This window comes from Pipistrellus kuhlii, unplaced genomic scaffold (assembly GCF_014108245.1).
Source record: "Pipistrellus kuhlii isolate mPipKuh1 unplaced genomic scaffold, mPipKuh1.p scaffold_m20_p_9, whole genome shotgun sequence".
NCBI classification, from domain to species: domain Eukaryota; kingdom Metazoa; phylum Chordata; class Mammalia; order Chiroptera; family Vespertilionidae; genus Pipistrellus; species Pipistrellus kuhlii.
The window spans coordinates 3,566,090-3,580,573 of record NW_023425595.1 but is presented as its reverse complement, the minus strand read 5'-3'; the positions used below and the strand labels follow the sequence as shown (position 1 = coordinate 3,580,573).

At 50.8% G+C, this 14,484-nt stretch overlaps 1 protein-coding gene across 2 annotated transcripts in view; it reads right to left on the bottom strand.

Moving 5' to 3' along the window:
- LDLRAD3 (low density lipoprotein receptor class A domain containing 3) overlaps nucleotides 1-14,484 on the bottom strand; it is a 171,772-nt gene that overhangs the window by 54,443 nt on the left and 102,845 nt on the right. Inside the window, exon 4 of one of the 2 annotated variants that reach the window (XM_045577601.1) lies at nucleotides 6,530-6,661. In XM_045577601.1, coding sequence (XP_045433557.1) covers nucleotides 6,530-6,661 — 132 coding nt within the window. Of the gene's footprint in view, nucleotides 1-6,529; nucleotides 6,665-14,484 lie in introns of both variants that reach the window. The other variant, XM_036427259.2, reaches the window with a different exon arrangement.

Genomic DNA, 14,484 nt, shown 5'->3' with positions numbered 1-14,484 from the left:
GGCAGCTTCTGGAAGGTCACGCCCGGGAAGTCACGGACACCTGAGCACCCCCACCCTCGTCTCAAATGACGGAGGCTCTGCTCCACCCCAACCTGTACCTGAACAGCCAACCTCTGGAACGTTCCACAGCCAGTCCAACTTTTCATCAGGCCAGGAAGAACTATCATCCTGATAGTTTGCTCCACAATGAAGGTGAAAGCTTGGCTCTCAAAGGCTCACAACAGGTTCACAAGAAATGAGGCAGACACAAAGATGGGCAGAGCCTCTTTAAGCAGACACTGAGGGGCCGAGAGGGGCCAGCCGTTCTGGAGAGGTGCCTCAGTTTCCCCTGCTGGAGCCCAACCGGTCAGAGCATACACGGAGCTTTTGTCCTGGGCGGTGTGACTCAGTGCCACCCAGTAAATGTCTGTGGCTCATCGCTCCCCTGTAGCCACCCATCCCCCCTTTCTGTCTTTCCGCAAGGCTCCATGCAACCTTTTCCAAGTTCATGGCACTGGTCAAAGGGGGCCAGTGCACTCCGGGCCCTCCCCTCCAGCGGAGACATTAGCTACCGGAGATGGAGCGGCTCCCGGGAATTCTCAAGACCGCACCTAGCACCTGGCAGTGCGTTCTGCAGAGGGAGACAGTCAGCAAAAGCTGACCCGCCGATGCCAGCTGGAGCCACGCACACTTCACCGAGGGCGCGAGGCCTCCGGGGAGAGAACTCATAGAGGAGGACGCAGGACGCGGCAACCCGTGGCGTTCCAGAGCCAAAGGGTAACCACGGATAACCTGCTGCATTGCCAGAGAGAAACAAGGAGGGAATGAAAAATAGGTGCCTGGGGGCGGCGGGAGCTTGGGGGGTGGGGGGTGGTGGTGAGGGGGGAAGGGCTGGTAAGATATTTGCACCATCAGAGCACATGACCATTTTTCCCAGGCCACAGAGCTCCCAGGGAGCCAGACTGGAGCCAAAAAAAGAAGGGTCATTACTGGCTTGCATAACCCAAGAAGGATTTTTCAAGCCACTCCAGTCAAGGGTGGGAGGGTGGGAATGTCTGGCCCACCGTCATCCCCCCTCCCCCACAATGCTGATCCTGGAGAACCCACAGCACCCATTGTACCCCAGCCCCCTGCGTGGTGTCCCCAAGTCTCACTGAGATTCCCCCTCCCCGTGGGAGAGCAGAGCCCGGTAAGACCACGGAGAACCAGATCCTCACGGTGTGCAAGGACAGCCAGCCCCGGCTGTGAATTCCCTTCCGGCATCTCACTCCTCCTCTGGCTTCACCTTCCCACCGAACCAGGCAGGGCGGGGAGGGGAGGGGGCCTCCACAGCCGGCCTCACCCACCCTGGCAGCTCCATGTCCCTGCACGCCCTTTGCCCCCCTCTAGCCATAAGGAATCCCTGTCTTTGAATATGCCACTTCCTCTGGCTCCATACCCAGCCTCAGGCTTGCCTACGGGTCCGTTTTTGTTTGTCCTTAAAGACTGGGCAGAGATTTCATTTCTCTGAGGCTTCTGCCATATTCCCCTAAGAAAACGCAGTTCCTGGCTGCCCCTCACGTCCTACATCTCCCACAGCCTGCTGCTGGCTCCACCATAGCATGTACCATGCGTTAGGGTCATTGTCTGTAGGGCAATGTGTTCTTCCCTTGCAGACAGGGAGCCCCTTGGACCTGAGTTTGTACTGTATTTCTTCCAGAACCTGGGTGGGGCCGGGCCATAGCAGGGGCTGCGCAAATAACTGGAGTTTGAATGAATATGAAGAAGAGTCAAGAGAAGAAATGAGTCGGGGGCAGGGTAGGGATCTGAGGGCCATTGGCTGTCCACGAAGTGGAAGGATAAAGGCCCCCACGTAAGCCCAGCCCAGCAGTCTCGTGGCTTAAGAACCGGCAGAGCAGGCAGACGGCAAAGCCCACACTCGGTCCCACGGCCCTGAAACATGGTCGGTCGCCTCCAGAGGAGGCACACTCTGCTGGTGTCCAGGCCGGACTCTACCACATGCCCAGGGGAGGGAGGAGTAGTTAAAGCTGGAGGCCAAGAGATGGCAGAGAGGGGCGACAGGCACAAGGAATAGGGGAGACGAAACAAAGAGCTCTGAGATTAGCACGCTGGCTACGAGATCAGGAAGCAGTGACCGTCCTGGGGAGAATCCTGCCTGTCTTCGGATAAGTGGCACGTTAGGATTCCTGCAATTCCTGTTGCCGTGGCTAACGGTAAGCACGATCTGGTGATGCAAACACCCAATCGCTAAGGAGACACCCCCAGGTATTGGAAGGCAGCAACCAACCCCTCCAACCTCCTCCTGCTTCTTCTAACAATTTTTCCAGCTCAGCTGGGCCTCCACATGCTGGAGTTAAAGTGGAGAAAGGCTTCCCATTCCTCCAGCAGTCTCCTTCTGAGTGGAGGCAAATAAATGATTTTGAGGTGGTGATTTTTCCCCCGGGCCTCTCCTGACATCACATAGCGGCCAGGAATGTCGGGATAAAGACCGACCACCTACCGAAACCGGTTTGCTCAGTGGATAGAGCGTCGGCCTGAGAACTGAAAGGTCCCAGGTTCAATTCCGGTCAAGGGCATGTACATTGGTTGTGGGTACATCCCCGGTGGGGGGTGTGCAGGAGGCAGCTGGTCAATGTTTCTCTCTCATCCATATTTCTAGCTGTCTATCCCTCTCCCTTCCTCTCTGTAAAAATTCAATTAAAAAAAAAAAAAAAAAAGACTGACCACCCAACCAATTCTACGCTGTGACATTTTGGGTGGGATCACCTAAAGCAGGGATGGGGAACCTCTGGTCTGAGGGCCATATAAGGCCGAGCAATCATTTGGTCTGGCCCTACCAAGGCATGAGGAGTGAGTTAATTTAAATGACTGGCCCATGAACGAGGTTATAAATATCCAACTGGCCCTTGCAGAAAAAAAAAAAAGCTTCCTAAAATGCAACTACTTTCAAATCTATCTATCTATCTGTCTATCATCTTTCCCATTCATACTTAAAAACTAAAAATTAGCATTTTTCCTATCTGACTGCTCACCATGATTTCTCTAGAAATGAGCTTGGGCTGCGAGTGGGTGTATCTTGCTACAGGAAGCAAAGGTGTCTTCCGAAAGCATCCCTCCTTCACTCTCACCAGCTCGCCTGGGGGAGCCGGGAACAGGGAGCACGCACAGCCGGCCCGTCGGAGGGCAGCCTCCCAGCCCCTAGGATCAGCATCCCCGTGCCATGCACGCTGCCATAGCTATTCTGACCCCCTGCAACCCTTACCCATTTTGTCACCAAATCTCACGATCCAAGCCTCAAATACTCCCTGAAGCCATGGCCCTGTCCACCCTGCGGCTTTCACCTCTATGTGTCTCCTGGTGGCTTTCCACTGCCCATAGGACCAAGTTCAAAATCCTTACTGTGGCTTCCTGGGCCCCCATCCACCGGCCACTACTGATCTCCCCGGCTCCTCCCAGCTTACTCTCACTGCCCACCCCAGGGGAGCCACGCTTCCCTTCTCCAAAGGCACAGAGCTGTCTCTTATTCTCTCTCTCTCTCTCTTTCTCTCACATACACACACACACTTTTGCAGAAGAAACAGCACACGCTGGCACTGTTAGCATTTGATGAGATGCCAAGCCCCTCAGCGGCTTTCCAAAGGCTCCTGAGGCGTTATCACCAAAATGCAGCAGGCCAGATAAAGGCTCTGCAACCCGCAGCCAAGACACGCAGTCCCCCCCGCCAGGTGCCTCTGTGGGAGGGAGAACGCCCAACGTCCCTCCCCTGTAGGCAGGCAGCAGGCAGCATCGGTCTTTCCTCTCGAGAGAACAACCTGGGTACACAGAGTGGGACCACGTGCCCATCTTCAAACCCACCGCCCCTGCGGGTCACGGGACCCAGAGCTGGGCCTGGTGTTCCGGGCTCAACGCCGTGATGACCAGACGGCAGTATCGGAGCGATGGGGGCCACGGAGGGCCACGGAGAGCATTGCTTTGCACACTGAGCGGCCCGAGTTCCCGTCCTGGCTTCACCACCCCTCGCTGTGGACATGGCACAGCTGTGGACATATCGCTGTTTCTCGGGTTCTCCATCTAGAAAACGGGCTCATGTTCTGTGAGATGGCCCCTCTTCGGGGACTCTGAGGACTGAGGGATGATGCCGGTAAAATACCGGGACTGGTGCCTGCCATTCGGTCAGTGCTCAGTCTGGCCGGTCCCTATAACTCCCTAGCTGACCTCCTCACAGAGGTGATGCCTCGTCATTCCCTGCGTCTCCACGGCGCTCTGGGATAGGACAGTCAGACTGGGGCCCGGGGGAGAGGTGTTCAGTGTATTAGTGATCTATCACCAATGCATGACAAGTCAACCCCAAACTAAACTAAACATTTTTCATCGCCCAGGTTCTCTGAGTCAAAATCCAGGAGCAGCTTAGCTCTGGCTCAAGACCTCTTATGAGGCCAAGGTCAAGGTGTCTGCTGGGCCTTGGATAGCTGGAGGTTTCCCCAGAGGAGGAGCCATTTCCAAGCTCACCATGTGGCTACTGGGAGGCTTCAGCTCTTTGCTGGCTATTGGTCAGGGACTATCCATGGGGCTGGTGAAAACATGGCAGCTGAGAGAGAGAGAGAGAGGGAGAGAGAGAGAGAGAGAGAGAGAGAGAGCACGAGCGCAGATGCCAGTCTGTGTAATCTAATCTTGGAACCGACATACCACCCGCTTTGATGCTGTCATCTTTGTTAAAAAGCAAGGCACAGTTTGTACAGCTGTGTTCACAGCAGCACTGCTTACAGTAGCCAAAATGTAGAAGCAACATAAATGCTCATCAGCAGGTGAGTGGGCAAGTAGAACGTGGTGCGGGCATACAATGGAGTTCCGTGCCGCCTTAATTAACAAGGAAGGAAGTTCTGACACCTGCCACAGCCCGGATGAAACCTTGAAGGCATTACACTAAGTAACAAGTAAGCCAGTCAGCAAAAGACAAATCCTGAGCGATTCCACTTATATGAGATACCTAGAGAAGTCACATTCACAGAGGCAGAACGGAGAATGGAGGGGGTCAGGGGCTGGGGGCAGGAGGAGGGACTGGGGCCTTTTTGAATGGGTACAGAGTTCCAGTTGTGGGAGATGGAACAGATCTGGAGACACAGGGGTGCAACGATGTGAATGTACTTTAACACAACTGAACTGTACACTCCAAAATGGTTAAGGTGGTATGTTTTATGTTATGTGTATTTTGCCACAATTATTAAAAAAAAAAAAAAAAAAAAAAAAAAAAAAAAAAAAAGAAAGAAAGAAAGAAAGAAAAAAGAATGAGCTCTAGAGCTGCTTTCTGCACACATTTCGGCCGAGGCTATGTGGATGCACATTTTGCCTGTCGTTGTCTCTGGACCTCGAGCGTACAGATTCGGGTGGAACACCATCTCTGGTTTGTGACCCACCGTCACCAGTGGTCTATGAATGACCCACACATTCATTTTTAATAACATGACAAGCACCAACTTAAACAAAAGCCAGGACCTTGAAAAGAATCTGCATCTGACTTCATGGAGCCCAACCCACCCATCCAACCCACCTCCTGACAGGAGCTGGCCAGTCACATCTTTCCCTGGCCTTTCTTTTTGCAGTTTTATCACGTCTATCAACTGTGGTACATTCCCACAGTGGAATACTGAATCACAGTCAAGAAAGTGAACTCTACCAGTAAACTATAATAGGGGTGAATCACAGTAATATAACATCAATTAAAAATAAAAAGGTAAAGCTCACATTCAGGGGGTACTAGTTTATACCCAAAATATATACTTCTTAGGTTGCCTTAAAATGGACGTACATTCTTACGTCTTTGTATTTTGGCCTCACCACTGAAGAAACTACATGTTTACAGGAAAACAGTCAATGAGTTAAGAAAGGTACCCGGTCAGGTTACCTCCTGTGTTCTCTAAAATGCTCATCTTTCTGCCCCAAATGGCATATCCTGGCTTCCAGAAAACAGCTCTGAGGCTGAGAGCCCAGAGAGGAGCAGGCGACCCACACAGAGAAAACAGGAAACACACACACACACACACACACACACACACACACGGAAAATGTCCGCTTTGCTCATCATCCGAGAAACGCAGATGAAAGCATGTGGGAAGCCATCGTTCTGGGCCTGCAAAATTAGCAAAAAACGGAGAAAACCGCCTGGGGTATCCCAGGAAAACTGACGTGTGCAGACAATGCGAGCCGCCGGGTGAAGCCAAAAAATGATTCCCAACACACCACACCCATGGCCCACCCCGCAGAACTCATCTCGCATGAGAAACCCAACAGCCTTGAGGGCCCCGAATGATGCAGCGACTCAGAAAGCCACAGCAGAGGCGGGCAGGGCATCCCATATGCTACTTAACATGAGAAGAACAAAAGGGACGGTGCTTGTAGTTGGCACCATGTCTGTAAGGGCTGTGGGGTCAAGTGCAAGCATGAACACAGTGCGCACGTGTGGAGGTGGGCCCGGGTGTCTGTCCTCCCTCCCTGGGTGCCCGTGGGTGGGGCTGAGATCTGCGATGCTTGGTGAGCGCCGGGCGGCCCCTACCTTGCGAGCTCTCGCAGCTTTCCTCGTCGCTGTTGTCCTGGCAGTTGTTCTGGCCGTCGCAGATGAAGCTCTTGTCGATGCAGAGCCCGTTCTTACAGTGGTAGCGGGCGGTGGAGCAGAGCAGAGGGTTTGCTGCTGTGAAGGGAAGAGAGAGCCTGTCACCAGGGAGCCAGCCAGTCTCGGGGCACCCCCAAACATTCTCCCGCCAGCAGGGTGTCCTGCTCTGGAGGCGGTGAGCTCACCTCCGAAGACAGCCGACTCGATCAGAGCCGGTCCTGGGAGCCTGGCCAAACAGTGACCTGGGCAGGACTCCCTCCACCCCGTTCCAAAAGCAACTTCGCCCAAGCCACCAGGCTGGTGCCCTGTAACCATGCCAACACCGGCCCGGTGCCCTGTGACCATATCAACACAGCCAGAGGGCACTGCCTGGCCCCCGGGTCAACCTGTAGGCAGCCCAGCAGGGGGCCTGGGCCAGATGGGACAAAGTCCTGGTAGAGTTGCGAGTGGAATGCACATGCTACAAGCATGTGTTTCTATGTGTGCATGTGTCTATGAAGATGGCTCATATCTTCAAGACGAACTAAGGCTGACCAGACTGCGTAAGACACAGCTCTGTTAAAAGAACCCAGACCGAAGACCCAGTCACTGGCGGGTATGAACACATGTAACCGAAAGGATCAGAAGCCAGAATACATAAAGAACTCCAGGCACTGGAGCATGAGACACACAGGACAGCAAAGCCAGGAGGAGCTGAGGCGGGGACCCAGGAACCCCTGCTACCCAGGGAGGGATGCCAGGAACTGGTCCAGGAGCTAAGCCGGACCCTCCCGGCTCCCTAACCGTGGGCCAGCACCTTAATTTTTTGTGCATCATTATAGTTCCCTTCATCCAGTGGTCTCTCTCCCTTCTCTGCAGTCTAAGGAGCCCATTGACCTAACTGGTTGGCCTGTTTGGCTCCCGGGGGTTGGCAACTGGCCGGTGTGGGGGTCACCACAAAACTATTTAACAACAACGTAAGCAAATCTCTATAGAAAAACCAGTGTTTCTACAGCACAATCGGCCTCATTCCTGGTGGGGCAGCTCCCACAAGGCTCTTCGGAGCTCTGTTTTAAATCAGTGAAGTAGCAAAGGAGAAAGCCCTCGGATCCCAGCCCTGACAGGCACTAGCTGTGCAATCTCGGGCAAATAACATCCCCTCTCAAGCCTCAGAGCCTCGGTCTCTGGGCAGGACCGGCCACCTGATTTTCAGGGCTCAGTGCGAGCTGGCAAACATAGGCCAACTGTTGGAAAATCCTATTAAAATTCAAGAAGGCAAATGCAGCCGGAACCGGTTTGGCTCAGTGGATAGAGCGTCGGTCTGCAGACTGACAGGTCCCAGGTTCAATTCCGGTCAAGGGCATGTACCTTGGTTGCGGGCACATCCCCGGTAAGGGGTGTGCAGGAGGCAACTGGTCGATGTTTCTCTCTCATCGATGTTTCTAGCTCTCTGTCCCTCTCCCTTCCTCACTGGAAAATATCAATAAAATATATTTTAAAAAAAGAAAAGAAGGCAAGTGCAGGGCGTAAAAGCAAGCGTGGTGGTTCCCTTCCTTCTAAGGTAAGCACAGGCCCTGTAGGACGTGCTGGTCACAGGCCCAAGAAGCTGGCCAGGCTGCGGACGGCACTAATGTGAGCATCACCCGAGAGGACAGGTGAGGAAGCATGCAGGGCGGTCTGGCACCTGGCACAGCACGGGGAACAGTCCCCTAGGGCTGCCCGGAGGTGGCGCTCTCTGAAGGAGCAAATTGGTGAAGATGAAGGGGGCTCATCCTGGAACATGGGGATGCACTGAGCCCACACCTGGATGACACGAGTGGGAAGAGCGCCAGAGTGGGAGGCCAGCCCAGGCAGGAGAGTGCGATGGGGTCAAGGAGAACTGGGTCTCCTGGGGCAACAGCAAGACAACAGCTCTCATCTGTCTTCCTGTGCACCTCACTGAGCCATAGTAAGGCAGGCGGAGATCATGGCTGCAGGGACTGTGAATTCACGGGGTCCACACACCCGAAAAGCCGCAGGGTTCTTCTTGATTCAACTGGGAAAGTTTGAAGTGAAAGGTCCAAGGTCTGGGAGGGGGAGGGGAAGCCAGGGCTCTCAGTTCTGAAGAGGACGGTCCAGTGCAGTGCCCAACAAAACCACTCTGGCCTGGAAACGGGAATTGTAAGTCTCTACATCGCTGTGGCCCACAGAATGGTTCAACGTGATGGGGCTGAGACCAAGGTCTGACTCCAGCCAAAATCAAAACGGAGAAACCCAAAACCTCAAATCACATCCGGTTTCTGTCCAAGGCAGCCCTCCAAACCCTCCCTGCCCCACCACGGTGGCCTTCAGCTTCCCTGGGACCTTTCGCGTCACGTCTGCACAGCCACAGCCAGGGCAACCATCGGCTCTAAAGAGCAGCCTTGGGAGGCCACTCGAATTGCTCCAAGACCGGCTGATTGCAAGCCTCTGTGACTCTGTTTTCTATCAACCTCACTGCCACTGCTGGCGACCACTTCCTTTTCTTCACCCTCGGACTCTCACAAAGGTAGATGGTGCAAGCCTTCCTAAGAAAAAGAAGCCGTGTGTGTGTGTGTGTGTGTGCATAGGCACATGCTACTAACATGTGTACATATGTGTGCATGTGTCTATTAAGATGGCTCATATCTTCAAGATGAACTAAGGCTGACCAGACCATAAAACACAGCTCTGGTAAAGAATCCAGACCGAAGGCCCAGTCACTGGCGGGTATTAACACATGTAACCGAAAGGATCAGAAGCCAGAATACATAAACTCCCGTCACTCCAAAGCAAAAAGGCAACTCAGTAGGGAGATGGCAGAGGATATGATGAGCAGGCAACTCCCACAAGGACAATGGTCAACAGCGACCTGAAAGCACGCTGACCTGTAATGAAGGTCCATGTGAACCGCACCAGGAGCCCGGCTTAAGGTCTGAGAACGCCAGGCTGCTGGCAGGATGTGCGGGGAGAGGAAGTCTCACAGACAGCAGGTGGGAGTGCAAATTGGCGGGTCCGCCTCGGAGGCCAGCTTAGTGACATTCAGTCCAATTTAAGGTGCAGATGAGCATCCAGCTAGCCGCTCTATGGAGATTTTGCGGAAAAGAGAAAGTGCTACCGAGCACTGTGTGTAAAATATTAAAAATTTTAAAATGGCCCAAATGTCACCCATAGAAGAACAGCTACAATGTGCTAGATTGCTGCATCAGAAGTCCACCGGCAGGGCTGGACTCACATTTTCTATAAAGGACCAGACAGCAAATATTTGAGGTTTTGCTAACCCTTCGATGCTTGTCTTACCTACTCCACTTTCCCACGGTAGTGCAAAGGCAGCGACAGAAGATTCGTAAACAAAGGACGTGGCTGGGTTCCAATAAAGCTTTATTTACAAAAGCAGGTAGGAGGCCAAATTTGGTCCAGGGGCCATTGCTCGCCAACCCCTGCTCAACGGTAGTGAAAAATGAATGAACCGGAGACAAGAAGCCCAATTTTCATAAATATAATAGTGAGGGAGAAAAGCAAGTTAGGGAAGAATATGTATAATACTGTGCTACCTGCGTGAGGGTACCCATGCAAAAGAATGCTTCTTATGGTCAATGGACACAAAAACATGTACTGAAAGAATAAAAACTTGCAGTGAAAGAAACAAGGCTATAAATTCAGTCAGGATGGTGGGTGCCCCAGGAGAGAAGGGTAGGATCTGAGAGGGAAACACTGCAGGCTTGTAATGATACATGATAGCATCTTATTATTTTATACTCTGAGGCAAAAAAAAAAAAAAAGCAGTATGGAAATATGATTTTTTAATTGAGATATAATTGACAAAGAATATTATGTTAGTTTCAGTGTATAACAGAATGATTTGGTATTTGTATATATTGCAAACAGATAGCCTCAATAAGTCTAATTAACATCCATCACCATCCATGATTAAATTTTTGTGTCAGTGTTACAAAAATTTTTTTGTGATGAGGCCTTTTCAGATCTATATACTCCTGGCAACTTTTAAATAGACAATGCAGCCAAAACAGGTTTGGCTCAGTGGATAGAGTGTCGGCCTGTGGACTGAAGGGTCTCAGGTTCGATTATGGTCAAGGGCATGTACATTGGTTGCAGGCACATCCCCGATGGGGGATGTGCAGGAGGCAGCTGGTCGATGTATCACATCAATGTTTCTAGCTCTCTATCCCTCTCCCCTCCTCTCTGTGAAAAATCAATAAAATATGTTTAAAAAATAAAAAAATAGACAATGCGATATGATTAACTGTAGTTAATATAGTTGTATATATGGTATCATAATGTAATGCAGCATTAATAATACGATATAGTGTTGTTAACTATAGTTAATGTAGCTATGACAACAGAATAGTAACTATAGGTCATTATCATTACTAAAGGGGGTGGGGTACTGGGAACACAGACATCCTTTCAATTTTCCTTTTTCCTTTTCACTACGTTTGGAAGACTTCACTGAAAAGTTTTAAGAGTCTAGTCTGGCAGACATGTTTTAGTGATTGTTCCCTTTCCTCCCCCCCAACCCCATGATCCTCTTGGGCTCACAAACACCTGTTTTTGGTGTATTTCACACTTAGGTACCCAGTTGCCTAGTTGATGCGCTTGAAAACCATTACACCTGGACTCCTCCTTGCCAAAGGCAATCTTTATGAAACATCACCCCGCCCTTGTCCCCCAATGCAGGCAGAGAAAACAGGTGAGGGTGCTGGGGGAACGCTCCCCCACCCTGCAGAAGGCCAGGAAAAAGGCCTGGGAACCGTCGGAACAGACATGGTCCATGCCCTCCTGGGAGCTCCGGGGAAGGGCCCTGGGCCTCCCCTCCTTCAGGGTCTGCCGATTCTGTTTATGCAAATTCGAATGAGGTGTGTGTTCCGGTTCCCAGGGACACAGCAAATTAGAAGGAAAACTAAAAAAGCTATAAAAACAACCACTTAAGAATGCCACAAACAGAGCAGCCTAAGATAGCTTCGGAAGAAACCAGAATGTTGTAAAAGGAGCCAAAGGCAGCCCTGGATCACAGCCCAGTCTAAAAATGAATGCCCCTAAAAAAAGCCCCCCGCTTTCACCAGCTAAGCATGGGTGCAACCCATCTCAGAGAAATCCCTGTCAGCACTGGTCCTCCAAACCTCCAAAGCATACATGGTCAGTTCCTAGGCCGACTCACTGACCGGGGGCGGCCTAACTCCCCGACACCCCGAGATTGCTCAAGTCCCAGGCACTGCTTCCAGGGCCTCTGCAGCTGTGGACCAGACTTTGCCCGGCTTCCAGGCCCCGTGTGTGTATGGGACTGCAGTGCAGGATCCAGGCTCATGGCGGGCAGGGGTCAAGGCCAGAGGGCCCTGTAGTCTCTTGGAACCTGAAATAGTAATGGCTCAGCAGCCTGCTCATAAACTGGCCAGGAAGCACTTTGAACTTGAGGATGTTATGTCTCCGCAGCTTCTGTAATCTGAGTTTTCTTTGTCCTTGCTAAAGTGTAGCAGCCACTGAAAAATGTACTGTTTTTTCTCAGCTCACCAGGGAGCGGAACAATGTGTTTTACAGTATTTATTTCAATGGCAAGGAGGAAAACCGTCTGCAGAGTCCATTTCAAAAACTCAGCTGCGGACTTACAAGCTCCTCTGTTATGACCACAACAAACGGGGGATGGTTTCCTGGGACTGCGCTCTGCAGAGAGAACTTGCCTCCCTACAGGGGGCAGGTGGGTGGGCCGAGTTATGAGTTACGGTTGGCTCGGTAGTTAATTGAATTGGTGGCATTTACTTCCACCACATCTGAAGGGCCAAGGGCCTACTGCCATCGCCCAAAACCAACTGGCTAGCTTCAGGGCAGGAAGTGAAGCAATCTGGCTCCAGGGAATGTCATCGCCTTTAATTCACTTAGAATCTATGAAGTCGGTCCCTCTTCCACCGCAAAGGCTTCTTGACAACATTCACCAATGAGAGAGCTCTTGTCACCAGGCCTCATGCTTCCCATCTGTTCCCCATCCCATAGTGGTTAGCCCTCACTTCCTCTACCTGCATCCCAGCCTCAGGGGGGCTCTTGTCCTCCCAGCTCCATCTCCCTGGAAACCAGGCAACTGGGGGAAACAGAGCTGCCTCAAGACGTCCTCTGGTCCAGGACTGAGGGCTCCTGGCCCCAACTTCTCTGCGAGTCATCCGCCCCACTCACAAGCATGATTCCTTGGTGGCAAAGGATACTCAACAGATAACACCACCAAGATCAGACAGACGTTGAAGTTATGCGATGAAGACTTCAAAGCAGCTATTTTACAAATACTCAAACAAGCAATCACAAACACTCTTGAAACAAATGGACCATAGCAAGTCTCGGCAAAAGGCAGAAGCTGGAAAGAAGAACCAAGAGGAAATTTTAGAACAAAATATAGGAGCCAAGATAATAAAGAACCACACTAGATGGGCTTGAAAGCAAAAAGTAAAGTTGACAAAAGATGGGAATTATCCAATCCAAACAATAAAAAGACAAAAGCACTGATTTAAAAAATGAGCAGAGCCTCAGGGGCCTGTGGGGACAGTTAACAAAAGGACTCAAGTTGTGTTGCCAGAATCCCACAAGAGAAGGAGAAAAGATGAAGCAATTAAAAAAAAAATATTTGAAGATATAATAGCCTAAAATGTACTGAGTATGGAAAAAGACAAAAACCTTCCAATTCAAATAGAACTCTCCAGAGATGAACTCAAAAGGAATCCACATACCCAGACACGCTATAATCTAACTGCTGGAACTAAAGAAAAAAGACCTTCAAAGCAGCTGAAGAAAAAAATGATATATTCTCTACGGAGAAACTATCTGATAAATGACTGTACAAACTTCTCTCCCTGGAAACCGTAGATGCCAGAGGAAGTGGCACAGCATTTTCAAAATGCTTAAAGAAAAGAAATGAACTGTCACCCAGAATTCTATAGGCAGTAAAAATATCCTCGAGGAGTGACGGTGAAATAAAGACATTCGCAGATGAAGGAAAATGAGGAGAACCCGGTGCCTGCAGACCTGCTTTAAAAGAACCGCTGCGGGAAGTTCTCCAGACACGAAGGAAATGATACCAGCAACATCAGGAATGAAGGAGCAGCAAACAAAGTAGTAGCTATCTGGGTAACTATTCTTGCCCTGTCTCCCACCACCACCACCACCACCCCCACCCTCTGGAGCACTTTAAAATGTATTTGAACGTTCTAAGCAAACATCAAAAAGCAGTCTTTGAGGATTTTTTAATGTATATAGATGCACTAAAGACAACTATTACAAAAAGCAGTCATTTTCAACCCGTGTGCCGCAAGAATTTTTAAAACATGCAAATCCCTGACTAATCAGTGAAGGGCATTGACCTTTTCCCCCTGAGACTGTCAAATAGAAAAATGACAACAGCCAACACAACCATAGCCATAGACACAAAATTATAGCTCGCTCTTTCTTTCTTTTCTTTCTTTCTTTTCCTTTCTTTCTTTCTTTTCTTTCTTTCCCTCCCTCCCTCCCTCCCTCCCTCCCTCCCTCCCTCCCTCCCTTCCTCCCTCCCTCCCTCCCTTCCTTCCTTCCTTCCTTTCTTTTTCTGTCAGACTGGCAAAAAATATCATCTAGTTTTTGGTGTGCCATGGAATTTTAGCAATTACTTTGTGTGCCGTGAGATGAAAAAGGTTGAACATGGCTGATGGGTGGATCTATAGAGTGATGGGGTCTCCATTCCACCTGAAGTGGTACCACATTGATCCGCAGCTGTCTAGGGGTGGCTGACTGCCGGTCTCAGAGGTTTCCAGCCTCGTCCATCGATTGTGTAAAGCCCTGCATCAATTTTTCACCTCACGGTTTCACCGCCATCGGTGACCCCTTTCTTAATTAGCGATTGCAAAACCGAGAGACCCTAATTCACTCATGCTTCTATGACAGTTGTTACT